Source organism: Dasypus novemcinctus, chromosome 4 (genome assembly GCF_030445035.2).
Source record: "Dasypus novemcinctus isolate mDasNov1 chromosome 4, mDasNov1.1.hap2, whole genome shotgun sequence".
Lineage (NCBI taxonomy): Eukaryota > Metazoa > Chordata > Mammalia > Cingulata > Dasypodidae > Dasypus > Dasypus novemcinctus.
In genome coordinates, this window is record NC_080676.1 from 117,419,204 (window position 1) to 117,439,999 (window position 20,796).

The 20,796-nt window shown below is 32.9% G+C and overlaps 1 protein-coding gene across 1 annotated transcript; it reads left to right on the top strand.

The window, feature by feature from the left end:
* The first annotated feature begins 5,389 nt into the window (after positions 1–5,389).
* POU1F1 (POU class 1 homeobox 1) lies at positions 5,390–20,367 on the top strand. Its single transcript, XM_004448590.3, has 6 exons — positions 5,390–5,531; positions 8,261–8,410; positions 16,041–16,265; positions 18,294–18,458; positions 19,213–19,273; positions 20,157–20,367. Exons 1-6 carry the CDS (start codon positions 5,390–5,392, stop codon positions 20,365–20,367), a joined length of 954 nt encoding a protein of 317 aa, XP_004448647.1.
* Positions 20,368–20,796: the final 429 nt, after the last annotated feature.

A 20,796-nucleotide genomic window follows, 5' to 3' on the forward strand; every position in this document is an offset into this window, starting at 1 on the left:
GAAAAACCCACAGCTAACATTGTATTCAGTGGTGAAAAACTAAAAGCTTTCCTGTTGAGATCAGGGACAAGACAAGGATACCCACGGTCCCCACTGTTGTTCAATATAGAGCTAGAGGTTCTAGCTAGAGCAATCAAGCAAGGAAAAGAAGTAGAAGGCATTCAAATTGGAAAGGAAGAATTAAAACTTTCACTATTCACAGATGATATGATTGCATATCTAGAAAATCCTGAAAAATCTACAACAAAGTTGCTAGAGCTAATAAATGATTTCAGTAATCAGGATACAAGATCAAAATGCAAAAATCAGTGGTGTTTCTATAAACTAATAATGCACAATCTGAGGAGGAAGTCAGGAAAAAAAATTCCATTTACAATAGCAACTAAAAGAATCAAATGTTTAGGAATAAACTTAACCAAGGATGCAAAGCAGTTGTATTCAGAAAACTATAATGCATTGCTAAAAGAAATTTAAAAAGACCTAAATAATTGGAAGAACATTTCATGCTCATGGATTGGAACTAAATATCATTAAGATGTGAATTCTACCCAAATTGATATACAGATTCAATGCAATCCTAATAAAACTTCCACCAGCATTTTTTAAGCAAATGGAAAATGCAATTATCAAATTTATCTAGAAGGGTAAGAGGTCCCTTATCTAGAAGAGTAAGAGACCCTGAATAGCCAGAACCAGCTTAAAAGGGAAAAGTGAAGTTTGAGGACTCTCACTTTCAGACTTTAAATCATATTACCTAGCTACAGTGGTAAAAACAGCATGATAGTGGCATAAAGATAGACACATAGACCAATGGAACTGAACTGATGGTTCAGAAATAGACCCTCACATCTACAACCAAGTGATTTTTGACAAACCTGTCAAGCCCTCCCAGTTGGGGCAGAACAGTTTATTCAACAAATGATGTTGAGAGAACTAGATATCCATAGACAAAAGAAAAAAAGAAGACCCATACCTCATACCTTGTACAAAAATAAACTCAAAATGGATCAAAGACCTAAATATAAAACGAAGTATAATAAAGTTCCTAGAAGAAAATGTAGGGAAACATCTTCAAGACATGGTGGTAGATGGTAGATTCCTAAACCTTACACCAAAAACACAAACAACAAATGAAAATGGATGAATGGGACCTCCTCAAACTTAAACATTTCTGTGAGTCAAAGGACTTCATCAAGAAGGTAAAAAGGCAGCCCAGTTGATGGGAGAAAATATTTGGAAACCACTTATCCAATAAGGGTTTGATTTCCATTCTATATAAAGAGATCATACAACTCAACAATAAAAGAACAAGAAAGCCAATTAAAAAAATGGGCAAAAGATTTAAATAGACATTTCTCCAAAGAGGCAATACAAATGGCCAAAAAGCACATGAAAAAATGTTCCCTATCACTAGCTATTAGGGAAATGCAAATTTAAACAACAAAAGATATCATGTAACACTACATAGAATTGCCATTATTTAAAAAAAACAGACAACAATAAGTGCTGGAGAGGATGTGGAGAAATAGGAACACTCCTTCACTGTTGGTGGAAGTGTAAAATAGTGCAGCCTCTGGGGAAGACAGTTTGGCAGTTCCTCAGGAAGCTAAATATAAAACTGCCATATGATCCAGCAATTCCTCTAATAAGAATATATCCAGAAGAACTAAAAACTATGACACAAACAGAAGTCTACACACCAATGTTCATAGCTGCTTTGTTCACAATTGCCAAAAGATGGAAACAACCCAAGTGTCCATCCACCAATGAATGGATAAACAAAATGTGGTATATACGTATGTTGGAATACTATGCTGCAATAAGAAGAAATGAAATTGGGACATATGTGGTGACATGGATGAGTCTTGAAGACATTATACTAAGCAAGGTAAGCCAGATGCAAAAGGAAAAATATTGCATGGTCTCATTAATATGAACTAAATACAAATAATAAACACATGGAATTAAAACCTAGAGTATAGGTTATAAGGAGAAAAGAGGAGGGATGAGAAGATCTGTGGATGCTTTTATGTACGTAGAAGTTTTAATTAACTTGGCTGTAAAAGTTTGGAGATGTATAGAGTTGACAGTAACACATTATAGTGAGTAATAACTGGTTTATAAATGGAATTGTGACTGAAAAAGGTAGTCCGGGGAAGTAAATGTCAATAGAAAGTAAGCTAAAGAATAATCTAGAGACTGAATAACACAGTGAACCCAGAGGCGGTTGAGAAATGTGGTTAAGGGTACAAACGCAAGAGAGTCCTGTGAGCTAGAGAAGATGTACATCACTATTGCAGGGTGATGGGAATATGGAGAAACATGGGAAAACTAAATTGGTGTGACCTATAGATTGTGGTTAACGACAATACTATAATACTTGCATTAATGCCAAGCTATACTGTGTTGATAATAGAGGTGTATGGAAAAAGTGTGCCAAGTGCATGCCATGGACCATGACTGGTGGTAATAGCCTGATGATATTATCTTATAATCTGCAACAAATGTTCCACCAGGGTGTGTAGTTGTATGGGAAATCTACACATCTGTATGATTGTTTTGCAAGGTCACAATATCTGTAACAAAAATACGTTTAAAAAATATGGGAAACCGACTTTGGCCCAGTGGTTAGGGCGTCGGTCTACCACATGGGAGGTCCGCGGTTCAAGCCCCGGGCCTCCTTGACCCGTGTGGAGCTGGCCATGCGCAGCGCTGATGCGCGCAGGGAGTGCGGTGCCACACAGGGGTGTCCCCCGCGTAGGGGAGCCCCACGCGCAAGGAGTGCACCCATAGGGAGAGCCGCCCAGCTCGAAGGAGGGAGCAGCCTGCCAAGGAATGGTGCCGCCCACACTTCCCGTGCCGCTGACGACAACAAAAGCGGACAAAGAAACAAGACGCAGCAAAAAGACACAGAAAAACAGACAACCGGGGGAGGGGAGGGGAATTAAATAAATAAAAATAAATCTTTAAAAAAAAAAAATAGTATGGGTTGAGGGAAAAATATACCAAATGTAAGATAAGGAATATAATTGGTAGTAATATTTTGACAATGCTCTTGCATAGTTTGTAACAAACGTTTCACAAGAATGCAAAGAGTTGATGGAGGGATGTTGTATGAGACCCCTGTGTGACATTATGTATGTTTATTTTCTAAGTTCACAATTTTTACTATACACTTATTGTTTTTGTGTCTTCAGGTATGAATGATAAACTTAAATAATTTTTTTTTAAAAAAAGCAGTTTGAGAATGTATGCAAGAACCTTCCAAAGTTCATAAACCTCAAGTACAGTAATCCCACTTCTAAGAATCTACCTTGAGGTGGGGAACATTCAAAATATACCCTAGAGATAGATTACAAAAATGCAATATATAAAATAAGCACTTGAATGTTAATTGCATTGTTATTTATAAAGTGAAAAGCAGGAAGGAAAGCAAATGCCAACAATTAAATAATGGCTAAATTGCAACTAACTTCTATCAGGAAATATTAGTAAATATCATAATTTTTTTTTTAAATCATAATAAACTTGGTAAATGAGTATAGTATTATGTGAGAAAATTGTAATGGAAACATCTATTTCCTGGCTTTACCCCATTTTATCTGTAACACTCTTTTTTTCATTTCAGAGTTCAAGTAGTTAAAATTTTTAAAGCCAGTATTAAAGAAATGATGTCTATGATAGCAATTTAAGAATTTTAGACACCAGGAAAACTGGAAAAAGATATTTTGTTTTTGTTGTTCAGACAGATTTTTGGTGTTCCCTCACTTGGCTGATATATTTTGCCAACATATTCCAATGACTCTATATGACAATAGCAAGATTATTAAGGGCCATTTTCAAATCCCCAGTCTCTCTAAATATCATAGCCTGATTTCTAAAAATGTGTGATGCTCAATAGCTTTATTTTTATTTCATCTTCCTCACATATTCTCTTTATAAACACATTGAAAAGTCTTTTTTTTTTTGTAAATGTGAAGTGTGAAAAGTAGAGCAATTCTGCAAGAGAGTAGTTAATACATTTTTTTTTACCTGAAACCTTCTTCAGCCAGTAGAGCAAACTAAGACAAAGTGGTTGGAACTAAAAATTATGTCATTTTTAAAATAAATATTTTCAGCCAATATCTAACAATTTCTGCAAACTTATAACAATTCTTGCCACAAAATGTTAGTTGGTTACTAAGAAAGTGTTCACATTTCAAGTTTTTTGGAAAATTGTTGTCAATATTAACATTAAACTGAGCACAAAGCAACCAATTCCAAGTTATCTTGAAACATTCCATAAGACAAAATTTCAAAGAGTAAAATGAAGTATGATCCTTGCTTATGTCCATAACACCTGTGCCTATTGGGTTACTGTTGTTTACTATATTACTGAGGTATACATTTTAAAATTAGTATTGTGTTTACTGATTTATATGCAGATAATACAATCATTGTAAAAGTTTCGTGCTGATATTTGTTTATTAATCAATTGTTTACAGTCTATTATTTTTTCTTTTTCATATAATGTCAGTATATTCTGTGCATCCATTTCTACCATGGTCACCATGGGCTCCAGAGTCAAATGGCTGAGTATGACACATAACTCAGAGAGTTGTAAAATTCACATTATTTAACTGAAGAAAATGCCTAGAACAGCATCAACATCTACTAAGAGCTTACTAAATGTTAGCTTTTGATCAGTTAATTGAAATCAAGAAAAAACTACTAGCAATTATGTTAAACTTCTCTGCATATTAATATAAATTTATTGAATATTTCCCTTTTATAATGTGGTAAAAATTAAACTAGCTGTCCTAGTTTATCAAACTGTTCATTGCTGAGTATGAAACAATAGATGACCATATATTCACTCTCAAAACCGTGCTTCTCTTGTTTCATGTTACTTTGCAGGTTTAATGAGAAGTTATCAAAAAACAAAAAATATGTACATTTGTAATTGTGTTAGTAGCAAAATGACACCTTCTATTTTTCATTTCGTTCTAGCATTATTTCTTTGAGGGATACTCTTTTCCCCAAAGTTGTTCTTTCTTCTATAAAAATCCTACATTACTAAAAGTTGTCAAATAAAGTTTCAAATTTCTCCCTTTCCTTTAGTCTATGACTATACCCCAGAAACAGATTCCCTCTGGGGCATGGATTATGTTTGGGTAAGAAGGAAGACAGTTCAGATTGATAAAGCAATACTCCTGGGAAAAGACTATTAACATGTATAAAGGGATTTCCCTGCAGTATAAATACCAGCATGCACTCTCCTCGTGCTTCAGAACCTTCCTGATGTATATATGCAGGTAGTGAGAATTGAAATGGCCCTTTGAGATGTAATATAATAAAACTCTGATTTGGGCAGCAGCAGTCCTCCTTATTTTCATACTCTTTTGTGGGAATGAGTTGCCAACCTTTCACTTCAGCTGATACCTTTATACCTCTGAATTCTGACTCTTCTGCAACTCTGCCTCTGATAATGCATCACAGTGCTGCCGAGTGTCTACCAGTCTCCAACCATGCCTCCAATGTGATGTCTACAGGTACTGACTCTAATGACAGTTTGCATACGTTTGGGCCTAAAAATTTCAGAAGGGCTGCTTTGAGCCTTCTTATTTTAGAATTTCTTTGCTCCTCCTATTTTTCCCTTAATTAGGTTTAAATTAAAATTGGGGGATATTGAAACCAAAATGTCTAAGAAGGTTTTTAAGAAATATTACAAAATACAGTAATTTAAATTTTGTTTTATCATAAATGATGCTTCTACATCAAAAAGCAGTGAATTTGGATATTTTTAATCTGAAAATTATTTTAATGGATAATGAGAAAAACTAAAAAATATTCTAAACTAATTCTATGTTTAAAAAGAGCTGCTTTATGATCTTAAAGATTTATTTGGTATTTAAATTCCAATTGCATCTGCTATTTATACACAGCATTAAAGTTTATAGTAAGTAGAGTTGAATAGTGCCCTATAACAACAATAATGGATTTCAAAAAGCAAAATAATTACATAGGTTTAAATAAACTCATGTTTTAACATAATACAAAATTCAAAAATGAAAACTAGAAATAATACAACCTTTAGAAGCCATGAACCAAGTTAAATTTTCTCAAGCTTGAGTTCTGAAGAGACTCCATACCTACATACCTAACAAAGTTTTAGCATTTGTCTTACACAACTGTCCTTAGTAAATTTTTAACCTAAGAATTCAAATACATTGTCTCAATACCATCAACCAAATATGTATGTAGTGTGTACTTTGACTATATAGTAAAAAATAGTGTTTTAAAGTTGATTTATAAATGGATAAAGTCTTAAACTGACTAAATCTCTTCTCTCATAGCAATATATTATTTACTGGCCGCTTGTTTTAAAAAAAATCTACCTCACATTAGAAATAAAATAAAATTTTATACAGTTAGGAGTCAAAATTTGTAATATATTTTTATATTCTGATCCAAAGGACTTAAGTTATAGAATTATAATTTGGCACTTTCCAAACATATGTAAATTTGGCACGTATCTTGAGCTGAATTTTTAAGAATCTAGAGATTAGATATCTGGACTGGTGAAAATACTAATGTATAAGATTTTGTGTTAATCTACCAAATACACTCATAATTTAATTAAAAAGGTAATAATGAGAGTATCCTTAAACACATTGGAAATATAATAAAGGGTTTTTACCCAAAATATGTTCTATAAATAAATCTAAACTACATAGCCAGGAATAGCTAGTGGTATATTTTAAGAGATAAGAGAACTGATACACTGATTGTTTAATTTACTCTGTGTGAAAAGTATAGGCAACAAGGAAACAAAATTTTAAAATGAGGTAATGATATAGTATGCTTACCTTTATGCTCAAAATTCTTTTTATTTATGTAAAAGTAAGTAAAAACATTTTTAGTAAATTAGTCTATACTTTATCCAACTTCCTAAAATCAGAGCAACAAAAATGATCTTATCATTGAAAATAAAATTCGTAATGAGTAAAAATGACCTAGATATGTTTTAAATGAACATAAAAATAAATATTAAAAATGAACATAAAAATAAATATTAAAATAAAAATAAATTTTACATAAAATTATAACTATGTTAATCTAATTGTCTAAGTAAGGAATTAAAAATATTGGTTATAATGTAAACATGTATATGTGTTCAATGCTTATTTGTTTAATTTTGGACGGCAGTGTTATGGACTTCTATGTGTAAACATTATAATGTAAAATGACCAGTTCTTTCTACATGTCAGTTGTAGAATGAAAATTTATGCAGATATTTTAAAAAAGACATTTTTAATATTTATATTTACTTATACTTTTTGAAGAGAACTCCTCTCTTTAATCACTAGATTATATCTCAATATTCTCAGAAGTCCTAATTCTGTAATTTATAATATGTCCTATATTTATTCAAAACTATGCAATCATATTTTTAAAATTTCACCTCTATATTTAGGATGTACAGGAAAAATGACACCCCCAAAAAGACATAAGAAAACACTGACTGGTGGTTTTATTGCTAATAGTCTGTGCTTTTTGACAACGTGGTGATTAGTTCAATAATAGTGTGATAAAAGTATACAATTCAAAAGATACATAACTGTTTATAAATGAGGTTATGTTTTTACACTAGGTTCAATCTTTTGGACATTAAATCACTCAACAAGCAATGAACTTATTTTTGACCGGCTTTTCTTTCATTATATGGTTGAATTGATTGTGTGCATACAGAAAACCTATAATCTCATGGTTTCAGCAAAAACATGCCTACATTTTACATAGTTACAGGTTTTTTACCAGTAATTTATTGGCTTTATATGCTTGTATGAAAGAGGTTATTCTATTTCCTCTTCGATAGAAATTTGGTAGGAAAATCCACAAAAGTAAAGATTATTCAGGAGTTGATTTCTCTATCCCTTCTTCCAAAGAATTTAAGTTAATTTGTTCCAATGGCATATTGGATGGAACCTACAAGGATTCTGCAACTCTCAAAGAGCCCAGGTCTACACCTGATCGATCACCCCTCCATGGGGCACCCGTAGTTCAAAGCACAGTGATTAATGAAAGCTATAGTCCATTTTGATGATTTCTGATCTTATTACTTGAGACAAACTTTGACCCCAGCTTTAATCTACTCTTTAGGGACCTCCTTCCCGATAACAATGGGAGAAATATTGGCATACAATTTTAAAACTGATATAAATATGTGTTTTTAAAATGAAATGAATGTGTCTTGAATCCTCATACATTTTCTTACCAGTCCCGTCTATTTTGTCTTTGATCCAAACTCCTAAATGTTTGCACATATATTTCTCGGCAACAACTTTGGGTAACACAGCAACGGGACTTCACTATTCTGTTCCTTCCTGTCATTATGGAAACCAGCCATCGACCTATGGAGTGATGGCAGGTAAGTAAAATTGTCTTTATTCATGAGATTGCATTGGGGTCACTTAGATGGATTTCCTGGGCCTGTGTGTATTGTGACCAGTGTGTTAAAATTCTGCTATCTCAGTTTTGGAATTTGCTGATAAAACCACCACTTACTGAAATGTGCCTGATCTCTGATGCCCTCAGGGACTATTTTATTCCACTCTGAACTGCTGTGCTTCTTAACTACTGTGTTTGCTTTGTAAGATTTTTATTCTAATTCACTACTGTCAAACTGCTCTTTGTCAAGTCTTAATGAGGTTGGTTGATTGGCTGGCCTCCAGAAAAATATGGTAGCCACTAGCCACATGTAGCTATTAAAATGTAAATGGGAATGAACACAAATAAAATAAAATTTTAAATTCAGTTCCTTAGTTGCACTAGCCACATTTCAAATGCCCAATTACTTCATGTGGCTAATGGCTACCATATTGAACAGTACTGATTTACAGAACCTCTCCATCATCAACGCATTTCTTTTGCACAGATGGTCCATAAAGAGAGAATAAAACACCATTTGAGGGCTAAGAGTTCTTTGTAGGAGCTTTAGCAATAGCTGTATGAGACTTTGGTGTACCTTTCTGAGTTTCTGAGCCTTGACTGAGATTTAAACAATAAGTGTTACATAATTCTCTCTTTTGGAATATTGAAGCTTCACTATTTTAAACAAAACTACTTAATAACTGATACATGTAGGAAGACATTGATAGCAAAGGGAAAATCTGGCCTAAGAGATCTACTCATTGCAAAGCCTGTGATGTCTAATTTCAGGGTATGGCTAAATAAATGATATAATGATTGAATAAAGTACAGTTTTGTTGTGCATGGTTTTTGTTTATTTTTAAAGAAATTCTTTGATCTTTTATTTTTTATTACTACAGCAAGGAAAGAACTATTTTTGATGACAATAAACTGCTAAGACTGTGTTTGAGACTGTAGGCATGAGTGTGTGTATGTGATACTGGAAGAGAAAAAAAACTTCAACTTTGTAGGAAGGAATCACAAAGGAAATCTTTTCTGACCTGCGTTGTGTTACCATATAAAGTAAACAATGAAAACAATATTGATTTATGACTATAATTTTGAAATAAAGTTGAACAATTTAGTTCATCTATCTTTAATTCTCAAAATTTCTCAGTTTAAGACAAAATAAAACATTTAATCTTTAAAATAAAATAATATTTCAGAAAAATATTGACTTATCTTACATTCTATCAAGCATCATTCTAACAAAAAATGTATTTCCTACATTTATGTTCAAATAAAGACTGATATTCATAATGATTACCTTTAAAACCTGATGTCTCTTTTTAATAAAATTCCTAATTTTTAAAAATTATCTTTGAAGACTGATCATTCATGAGCATATACTTAGTAGTTATTCAGTATTCATGGTAAATAAAAACAGCCTTCCTTGATGATGAACTACTTTTTTTGACAAAGCATGCAAGTCTCTTGGTGAACTGGCTTTGCTGGTCATTGCTACAATTCCATGGGTCAAGGTGCAGCCTTAGGCTCACTGTTAAACCTGCACAGAAGCAGTCACTGCCTATTGATTTCAATTAGCACAAAGATTAAACCAATCATAGACCAAGAGTCAGTAGTCTTTTGTCCATGTCAACCTAGAAATAACAAACTAAGCTGAAAGACAGCAAAACCATTTATTTGGGGGCCTTAGAATTGTAATTTGGGGAGCATAGATTCAGGTAACAACTCAAATCATATCCATCCTGACATTCCAGACAATGGTTTTTAAAGAAAAAGATTAGACAAGTTATAAGTTGCTTGTGGTAGGTGGATATTTGGGGTACTCCAATTGTCCTTCACGTTAGGTAGTTATCTGAATTCTTGTGCCTCATTTTATGATGTCAGGATGCCTTTAGGGTTTTGAGTAACTTTGTTTCTTGAGGCTTTGGCAGTTTGTGATATCTGACTGATGTTTGCCTCCAGAATGACCTCCAGACCCTTTTTAAGTTTCTTAGTCATGGTAACTCTATTTTGTTTTATTTCTTTTTACACCCAAATTACCTCAAGATGGCTTTTGCTATCACCACCCCCACAACAAATCAAGGTAAGCTGAGGTTGCCCTTGTGAGTTCTCAGCTAACCTGAGAATTCTAACATTCTTTCCTGATTCCAAGATACTAGCCAAAAAGGCCATGCTCTCTTTGAGATCCATCAGGCACTTCACATTTTACTGGCACAAGGTCCTTCAAGCAGACATTCACCAAACACTCTTTAGTTAAACTTGACCTCATGACAGTTGAAAAGAAAAGCCCCCCAGAAGTACCCTTTAAAATGATTCAAAGTCTGGCTTAGTGACCATCAAATACAAAGTGATTATACTAAGATTTGAAGGTATCTCTTGTAGTCATAAAATAAAACTTAATAAATTTTCATTGCTGAAAGAAAATCTTACCATGGCAAATATAATTAGAGATGTTATTTGAATATTTTTGAAGGAGACATCATTAAAATGTGCTATGCTTTATAATTTGTCAGAATGTTTATATTTTGACATATATTCAGTATTAGCATTTGCTTCAAGGCAAATTAACTCTAATAAAATCTGATCTCTCCTGCTTTCATCCCAGAGAAGCTGTACAAATTGAGTTATAAAATACAGGAATTTGGAAATAAAAGAGGAAAAGCATAATATACACAACAGAAACCTGGTTGTGTTATTTGAATCCTCTGAGAAATCTCAAGGTGTACATCAAATCAGCTACTTCTACACAATCTGCAATGGTGTCTTATCATCAACAACAAAGACAGTTTCAAGGTTATAAACTCTACATGAAACTGAGACTACAAAAAGAACTATATTTCAAAGGATATGAAATTACTTGATTTAATATGGGTATCTTATTACCCATACTACTTGATACTTACATTTGGCTTATGTGTTTCATTAAATTAACTTGCACTGGAAGAGAAGAGTTATACCTAATAGTTTGTTTAAGTTGGTAAGGAAGGCTTTAATCATCAGAGGCTCCACTAGGGCTCACAGTCCAGGTGTTGGCATACCAAAGAGAATAACTAATTGGGAGCAATGAATTGTCACACCATTAATTAATTGTGGAACTTGTGTGAGTCAGTTAATACCTCTGAGTTAAAATCTCTTCACGTCTAAGGTAAGGTGGGTACTATAGTTCTATGATAGGTATTTGATTGTGGCAAATTCATGCTGACTCAACCTGGTACTCTTCTTCGGTCTTCTCTTCAGAGACACTTGCAGCTAAAGCCCTTTGTCCCTTCACTCTTTAGATTGAGATAATTGAAGAGCCTACAGTATAGGTAAAAAGAAGTAGACAATTACAAATGCTATTCAAAGTCTTTTCTACATAAACACAAAACAAACCAACAAAACTCTCAAAACTCTGATTCTTGGGAATCTGAATTTTTTCTATTCTCCAGTTTCTAAGGAGGAGTGAAATTAGCAGACAAGTTTTGTGGGCTGTCCACTGTCTTGTGGAAACTGAACAAATCAGATTCAAGGTAATGCAGGTTAAAATCAACATAGTTATATGACATGAGTCCAATCCAAGAAGTGTGCTGTCAGGGTACCTCTTTTGAAAAATTAATTTTAAGAGGAAGGCAAAAAGATCACATCTGAACTTTGGGAATTTACCATGGAGGCAAAGGTTCATTCTTTTGATAAGAGAAGTTTTTATGGCTGAAAATGCCTTCTGCATGTGCGCTAATGCAAAACATCACAAATCAGTTTGGAAGTTGATGTGGAGAAATTCTGTACTTTGGAACCCATCTCTTCAATCATTCTTAAACTGTCATCCTCCTCCCCCTCCTCCTCCTCCTCCCCTTCCACCTTCTTTTTTTCTTTTTTCTTTTGGTTTCATTTTGTTTTATTTTGCCCTAACTTGTTCATGGTTGGGTCAACTCTGAAAGAAAGAGTAATACTGAATATTTTTTGCCTCTGAATCATGAAAGGTCTTCCAATAGAAGTAAAATGATAGATTTTCTAGATTAGGGATTGGCAAACTTCTTCGGCAAAGGGCCAGACAGTAAATATTTAAGGCTTTGGTGTCTCTGTCACAACCACTCATCTCTGACATTGTGGCAGGAAAGCACCATAGGCATTATATCAACGAATGAGTGTGGTTGTATTCCAGTAACTTAATTTACAAAAGCAGCAGACAACATACTCCGGTCTATTTGCATGGATAGGATTTGTCAATGCACAGAGGTTAAAAAAATTATGATTCAGATTTACTTTGTAAACCAGGGAGCATGGGTAATATAAATGGAGACATTAAAATGCATGTTCCTTATCATGTCTACAGCAAAGTGGAATATTTTATTGTGTCCCTCTGCTGCCTCTCTTTGTTCTTTTAAGACATCAAACCCACAGCCTCAGAGAGTTGGCAGCTAGTTTCTCACCAAGTCCAGGCTGCAGAATAGCAGTTTGCCACACACCATGGTACAAAGAGTCAGGGCCAAGCAAGGCAAGACTCACAACTGTCTCTCATTGCCTGCTTGAAAAGATTTACCTCTCTTCCTCTTTCAGTTCTGCCACACAGAAGTACATACAGAGCAATTCAGAAAGGGTGTGGGTTCTGAATCTGCAATGCTGAAGATATACTTGGTACTATCGAGAAGGTGCAAACACTTCCAAGCATATTTAGTGTGCAGTTGTCAACAAGTAGAGGTTTTTGCTTTACCCATGTTTTGGAAAATGTTTATGAGACCTGTGCTTCATGTCACTTGTCAAATCTTTTATCTTCTTCCTTTTGTTTTCTTTTTAAATAGCCCAGACTTTTTAAAAGATCATGTAACACAAACAGTAGTTTGTTTGGCTATGATTTTAACTACCATGGTGTATTTCTTTTAAGGCTAGTTTCAGGAAAGTGGTGTGCTTGCTGTTAATTGCATATACTTTCACTTAATGAAAAATAAAACTCACATCACACAACTTTTTCTTTTAGGTCCAGATTGCAAAATTTTGAGAATGGTATTTCCTGGATACTTTTGAGGAACTCTGTTCAGATGTAAATTCTAAACATCCACGTTTCCAGTGTATGAATAATGTGTAAACTGCCTTTAAATTTTCTTGGAAATAGGGGTGGTATAAAATATTTTGATAAATAATTATATTATTGCCTGAAAATATTTGTTTAATGTAGTCAAATGTATTTAAACTGCAGGAAGAACCTAAAAAGAAAATGACTTAAGTTATCTTTATTCAGGTTGCCTGAAAAATGATAGAGGCATTTATTTTGATGTGGTTTTAATGTAGCACTCACTGGACTTCAGTTCTAGTTTCAATTGCATAGTTAATTCCTTGTGCACCCAAGGAGGGCTTTTAAGTTCTTTCTACTTAAGTCTCCTAACTTGTAAATTGTGGGGAAAGATACGTATTTTTCCTAAATCATTTGTATTTGTAAGGATAAAAGACAACAAATGTGAAATGATCAAAGCACAAAGTGTCACATAGAAGATTTGTGGTAGTAACCGTATCTGATTATTATTGGCAAGAAAATTGAAAATAATGATGAAGATTGCCAACAAATTCCAACCTCATGATATGGTTATGTAAGAGATATGCAAACATTACTTCTGTAAAGCAAAACTAATTTGACACAGAGTAAATGAGCTACCTAAATTCCCTTAAGTATATTAAATTAGCAAAATCGATCAGCAATCTGATTTTCTTCTCTTTGCTTTTTTTGTTTCTCAAGGTATTCCACTATTAAGCTTATTAATGATATTTCTGAATGATGAAAGAAATGAAGTGTTTTCAAATATATAAGATGCCACTCTGAAGGTTTCCAGCATTTCAGTTCTGAAAGAGAAGTCTTCAGATCAATACAAAGAAGATGCTAAAATAAACGTGATCAGTTTTCTTTATATATACATTGGTTTTCTGTTTCAGCTAACAGAAATCTAAAATAACAGAAAGCTAAATATGGGCCCTAAAAACAACAAATATTTTCAAAAATGAGCATACAGTAAATTAAAAATTGATACAATTTCTCTTTTTATTTCTTTCTGGTCAGATCAATACAAAGCCCTTAAAGCAAAATTGAACAGTTAACTGATATTTTAAAAAGAAACACTGGTTAATATTTGTTTTAAAATTAGAATGAATTTTCAAGACAGGAATATTTCCTTTCAAATTTTTTTCACACCTGTAAAGCAGCTAAGTTTATTTTACCCTATTTTATCTCCCATTTGTATGTCTCCTTTGCTTCAGAAAAAGAATAAAGTCTATTGCACAAGGGTGCACATTACAATTACATATTCTTATATGAATAAAATATGTGGACAATTTGCTGACATACACTACTATTTGGTCATTATATACTTACATATTAATGTAAGAGTTACATACTCTGGAAAATACATTATTATGCATATTTGATTTATGGAAGTATTTAATGAGAAATTATAGATAGCATGGAATCTTGATGTATTTTAAAAATAAGTTTCTAATATCATTATCATATATATTCTGTAGTAATTTATTTTTACTTTATATTCATAAGCAAAATGATTAATTGTTCAATATTTTGCTCATATCAATTTAGTCAATGTGTCATTAATTATAAATTGAAGTATAATATCTACCAATAAAAATGAAATTATGCTGATGAAGAAAATATAAACAAAATGTGTTGGAATTTGGTTTAAATACCACCTTCTCACCCATATTCCCTAACTGAGATAACTCTCCTTTCCTAATGAAGAATGAAATCTGGAAACACCTTTTTGTTGTATTTTAGAATCTTTTACATCCTTTATGATTTCTTAATTAACTCACTTAATAGAGTTTATGCTTTATTATTTATGAGTTGCTTACCTACAATATCTAATTGTACCCTTCCTTGTTGCCCCTCCTTTGTTTTTTTTCTAAATTGTAATCAAGAAGTGATTCCATTATATTTTATACTTATCAAGAAATCATGTTGCTGACTTTATAATAGAATTTTTAAAGTAACCCTGTGGCGATGCCTATTTGATTCTCAAATTATTTAGCCTTATTAATGTATTTTATATTCCCACAATTCTCTTTCATCTGCTTTTGTAAATTTTTTTTAAAAATCATTATTTTCCCTTGAAATTAAGCAGTCACTGATAAAAAAACTGGGGCTTTGTAATATGGTAAAGTCATTGTCTGGAACATAAGACAAGTTCCTAACACAGTCTTTAACCCAGTGCTTGATTAGAATAGACATTACAGATTACGTGTTGGATGATTTACGAAAACAGAAATCAACACATACATTCTGATTAGGGTTGAACCTCAGGTTCCCATGAATACGTGTCTTTTAAGAGGAAAAAAATTATGAAAACTGAACACTTCTGAGAAAATTTGCTTACTTCTATTTCAATTGTTTGTAATTTTCTGCTTCTTTCCTTTGACGTTTTCTTTGTTTTTCTTTCTCTGGAGAAGGTGGGAAATAAGTATTTATAAAATTTATACTAAGCTTCTCAGGCTCTTGACTCAGATGACTGAACGTAACGTAACCTTTAAGAATTTAGGCCAACTGTAGCAGAATAATGAATTGACTCTGACAGGCAAAGCTCTTGCTTGCAGTATAGAAAGGAGGGATAATTGCATACGGCTTCTTTTCTTTCTTTGTTTATTCACAGGTAGTTTAACTCCTTGCCTTTATAAGTTTCCTGACCACACCTTGAGTCATGGATTTCCACCCATGCACCAGCCGCTGCTGGCAGAGGACCCCACCACCGCTGATTTCAAGCAGGAACTCAGGCGGAAAAGTAAATTGGTTGAAGAGCCAATAGACATGGATTCGCCGGAAATCCGAGAACTTGAAAAATTTGCCAATGAATTTAAAGTGAGAAGAATTAAGTTAGGTATGCTCTTGTTAAGAGCAAGGGGGCAAACCCTTACTTTATAACTGTAAAATCCTTTATACTATTTAATGTCCAAGCCAATTCTCATTCTATATCTCTACTTAAGCTAGTCAAATTATGAAACTCCCACAAAAACCTTTATTTCCTTGTAAATTCTTACGTGCTTAAGTACATCGATTTTTAAGTTATTGGCACCCTTTTCCAACTTTCCCAACTCAAGATAAGTTCTGAAGTGTACATTTTAAATGCATATTTTATTTGAAGTTGTAAATAGATAATATATTCATATTCAAGCACATAAAAATGTATACTGTGAAATGTTTCGCTTTTGCTTGTCATCCCTGTTTATCAATATCAGTTTTTTCTCTATCCTTCCAGAGATATCTTATACACACGCAGGCAAATTCATATATACCCATCCTCCATGCAGATGCTGTTTTCATTTAATTCTGTATCTTGGGGAACTTTCAGCATTAGTTTGCATATAGATCATGCTTTTGTTAAATTTTGTTTTGATTATTTTTTTTTTTATGGATCTGAAACATTCTATTTCATGAGTAGATCATAATTTATATAACAATTCCTTACTGATGAAATTTAGGTGTTTGCAATCTTGTTCTATTACAATGCTACAATGATTAACATTATAACTGTCATTTTGCACCTACATGAATTTATTTCTAAGAAAAATATTAGAATTGCTTGGTCAGAGTATGTGAATTTGCAATTTTGACAGATGTTATATTGGTCTGTATAGAGTTGTACTAAATTTCACTGCCACCAGCAGTTCATGAGTGTATTTTCCCCTAACCATCAGGATGTAAGACCCACAAGCATAGGAGGTATTTTGTTTGTTCATTTTTTTTTAAAGTCTCTTCTTAATGTTGTATGCCCTGCACCTAGAATAGTGACTGGCACATAGAATAAATAAATAGTTCTCATAGATGCAAAATATGCTATTAATCCTTGGATCTTTGCAAACCAGGTAAGTTAAAGTGGTAGTACATTGTAATTTAATTTTATATTTCTCTTACGAGTGAAGAGTAAGTACATTCTTTCATGTACTTGACAGATATTTACATTTCCTTTTCTGTGAACTGTTCATAGCCTCTTCTCATTTTCTTTTGAAAAGTGTTTTTTAACATAAATAACTAAAACAATTAGGTTAAAATTCATGAAGTAGTGCATATTTTTTTAATAGACTAAAAATGATAGTTTCAAATCTCAGTTATGGAATAGACCATAGGTAAAAATCATAATGATATTCATTGATAGGTATCATATGTAATCATTTTATAAAGGTCTATTGCCTTAGGCACTAAAATAGTATAGTTACTACATACAATAAACAAAACATCAGGCAAATCTTTATAGCATTCATTTTCTGTTCACTGTTTATATTGTATGAATGTTTCAAATTAGGTGTTGATAGTTTATATCAACTTGTACTCTAAAAATGTTTGGGACAATCAGTGAAGACCGTTTGCTAAAGATAGAAACATTACCAGTTAGTGGAACAAATGTGTTTGGAGGTATACATAAAATGTGTGATTATAGCCTTATAATAAACATGTTTTTAGGAAAAGCTGGCCTGTTCTTAGTTTTATTTCATACTCTTTAACAATATAATTGAATTTTTCATTCTTACAGTGAAGATGAAAATATTTATGATAAACCACCATAAATTTTACACCTTATATCAAATATAGTAAAGATTCCTCAACATACATCATGACATATTTAATAATAATGATAAAGAGAAAGATCATTTTTATGTGTCTTGGAAAGTGGGTATGACACACCTATCCAATTTTGCTAATTGCTATGAGTGACAGATGCTCTTATCCAAAATCTTTTTACTTCTAGAAAAAAGTAATTTATCAACTAGATATAATCTTGGTTGAAGTACTGGAAAATCCTCCATTGGACCTTACTAAACAATTGAAAATACACACAGTTGTGTGATACTGGACCCAAATTAATGCTTCTTTAAAATTGGAGGTAAACATCTTTATTGTCCTTTCACAGGATATACCCAAACAAACGTCGGGGAAGCTCTGGCAGCTGTGCATGGCTCTGAATTCAGTCAAACAACTATCTGCCGATTTGAAAACCTGCAGCTCAGCTTTAAAAATGCATGCAAGCTAAAAGCAATATTATCTAAGTGGCTGGAGGAAGCTGAGCAAGTAGGAGGTACTAAAGCTATATCTCAGAAGGGTCTGCTACTTTTTAGCTAAAAATAATGGCATCAATTGGTAAGATTAATGCTACATCAAGAGGTTTAAGGGTTTTTTGTTTGTTTGTTTTTTAGATGAAAACAGGACATCTTGTTATATACCACTAAAAACTAAATGAAAAGGTAGCCAAATGTAGAAACAAATTTACTGGAAGGTAAATAATGAGAAAATAAATTTTACCAGGAAAGCTTTCTAGATTTGCGTCATAGATGTGAGATGGTGAAATGAGTTTTTCCTTAACATGCCCAGATTTTTGGTCTCTATGCTATAGTGTAGTAACTGCATATGGATTATGTTTAAAACATAATATTCATGTAAGTAGAGCAGTTGCACACATTTTTGCACACATCTACCTAGTGAATATCATGAGCATTTGATGCTAGTGTGATAAAATTCTCTGCTCACACTGACTAAACAACAAGGATGGACAAAGAGCAAGATTTGAGAGCCTTAGAGCAAGTGCTCCAACAAAATTAATGTAGGAGTATTATTTACAGACAATTGTCTTTGAAAAGTTAATATTCTGCATTAAAATTGTGTTCTTTGGAGCTTGTACTATAATATGACCTGGGTTGCAAAAAATTTAAACTAAAAGTTATAGTGATTTTATTTTTATTGTTTTATAGAAAAATTTGAAACCTAAATCTGATATTTTTAAAGAAGAAATACCTATTTTTTAAAAATAATCCCTGCCCTTTTCCATGTTTCAGCCTTATACAATGAAAAAGTGGGAGCAAATGAAAGAAAAAGGAAACGGAGAACAACTATAAGGTATCATTTTGAGGTTATTAAACATTATTAAAGGAAGAAAAAGACATTTTACAAGTGGGATGAATATATGAATGTAACATAGATGCAATGTAATACACAAACATAATGTGAATAGAGTCATGAAGAAACCTGGCAGTCAAAAAAGCATGATTTAATGACTTAGTAGTTAGTAAATGTAGAGTTAGTAATTTTTAACATTTGATGGAAAAAGTATGCGCTGTTCGATATAAGAACATTTTTGTTCTGCAAGTTCAGATAAAGACAGACAGAAACTCAATAATTACTTTTAAAAGAGTGAGCGTGTTTGATGCTCTTCTTCTGGAAATATGGAATCTATATTATTAAAAATAATAAAACTAGTAATAAAGATTCCAATCTCTTAAAATCCAGCATGACTGTCTCTTTCTTCTCAACTCAGAGTTTGAGTTAATCTTTTTTGAAGTTTCTGTGAGGCACACATAGGAAATGCTAAAAGATGTATTTTGTTTTGGTTGTTTAGTGGCCCACTGAACATTTTATCTATTGTAAATAACCTAAACATTTTTGTTTTTGGTTTTTGAACATTTAGAAGTGCCTAAAGAAGCATTCATTTCCTTTTCAAGAACTTGGTGCCCTCTTGTGGCAACGGTGGGATAAACAAAGGAAGCCAGGTCTCACCTATGCTTAGTTATTCCTTGGAACTCTTATAACGCTACCCTGCATATGAAAAGCATCTAAATGTCTAACAAAATTCCATAATTTTCTTTGTTGAAAAGTTTTGCAGGTGTTTCTCGAGACTTTAAGCTTCCACTCAATACTGAAATTTAGGAAATTCAACCTAATTTAATTTCGATCTGCAAAAAAAGGACACTAAAAACATAATTCATCCCCCTCCCACCCCCAGTATTGCTGCTAAAGATGCTCTGGAGAGACACTTCGGGGAACAGAATAAACCTTCTTCTCAAGAGATCATGCGGATGGCTGAAGAACTGAATCTTGAGAAAGAAGTTGTAAGAGTTTGGTTTTGCAACCGAAGGCAGAGAGAAAAACGGGTGAAAACAAGTCTGAATCAGAGTTTATTTACTATTTCTAAGGAGCATCTTGAGTGCAGATAAGATTTCCTACCGTGTAATGGGCAATTTTCCTATATTCCATTCCCTTCTCTTCCCCAACAATAATGGAAATTAATTATCTGTTTAGTTTCAAAGATCATTTTATACCAATAACTTTTGCAGAAGCTTTTCCTTTCTACTTTTGAAAAAGAAGTAAGTTGTCTGGATGGATTACTTTCTTTAAAATAATTTTGTCCAGAAGCCACAATATACATTTGAAGCGAATGATACTAATAGGAATAAAACATTCTCCCCCACTCCTTCCCCATCACACACCCATATGAGCGTGCATATGGTTCTTTGGTGATAGAAGTATCTTTGCAAGACTGCACATTAGCTCATAAATGTTTTGGCAATATCCCATAGTTAAAGAATATCACCAGAGAAGGTCCAGTTAGAAAACTTATTAACCAATGTGCTGCTTATCATTAG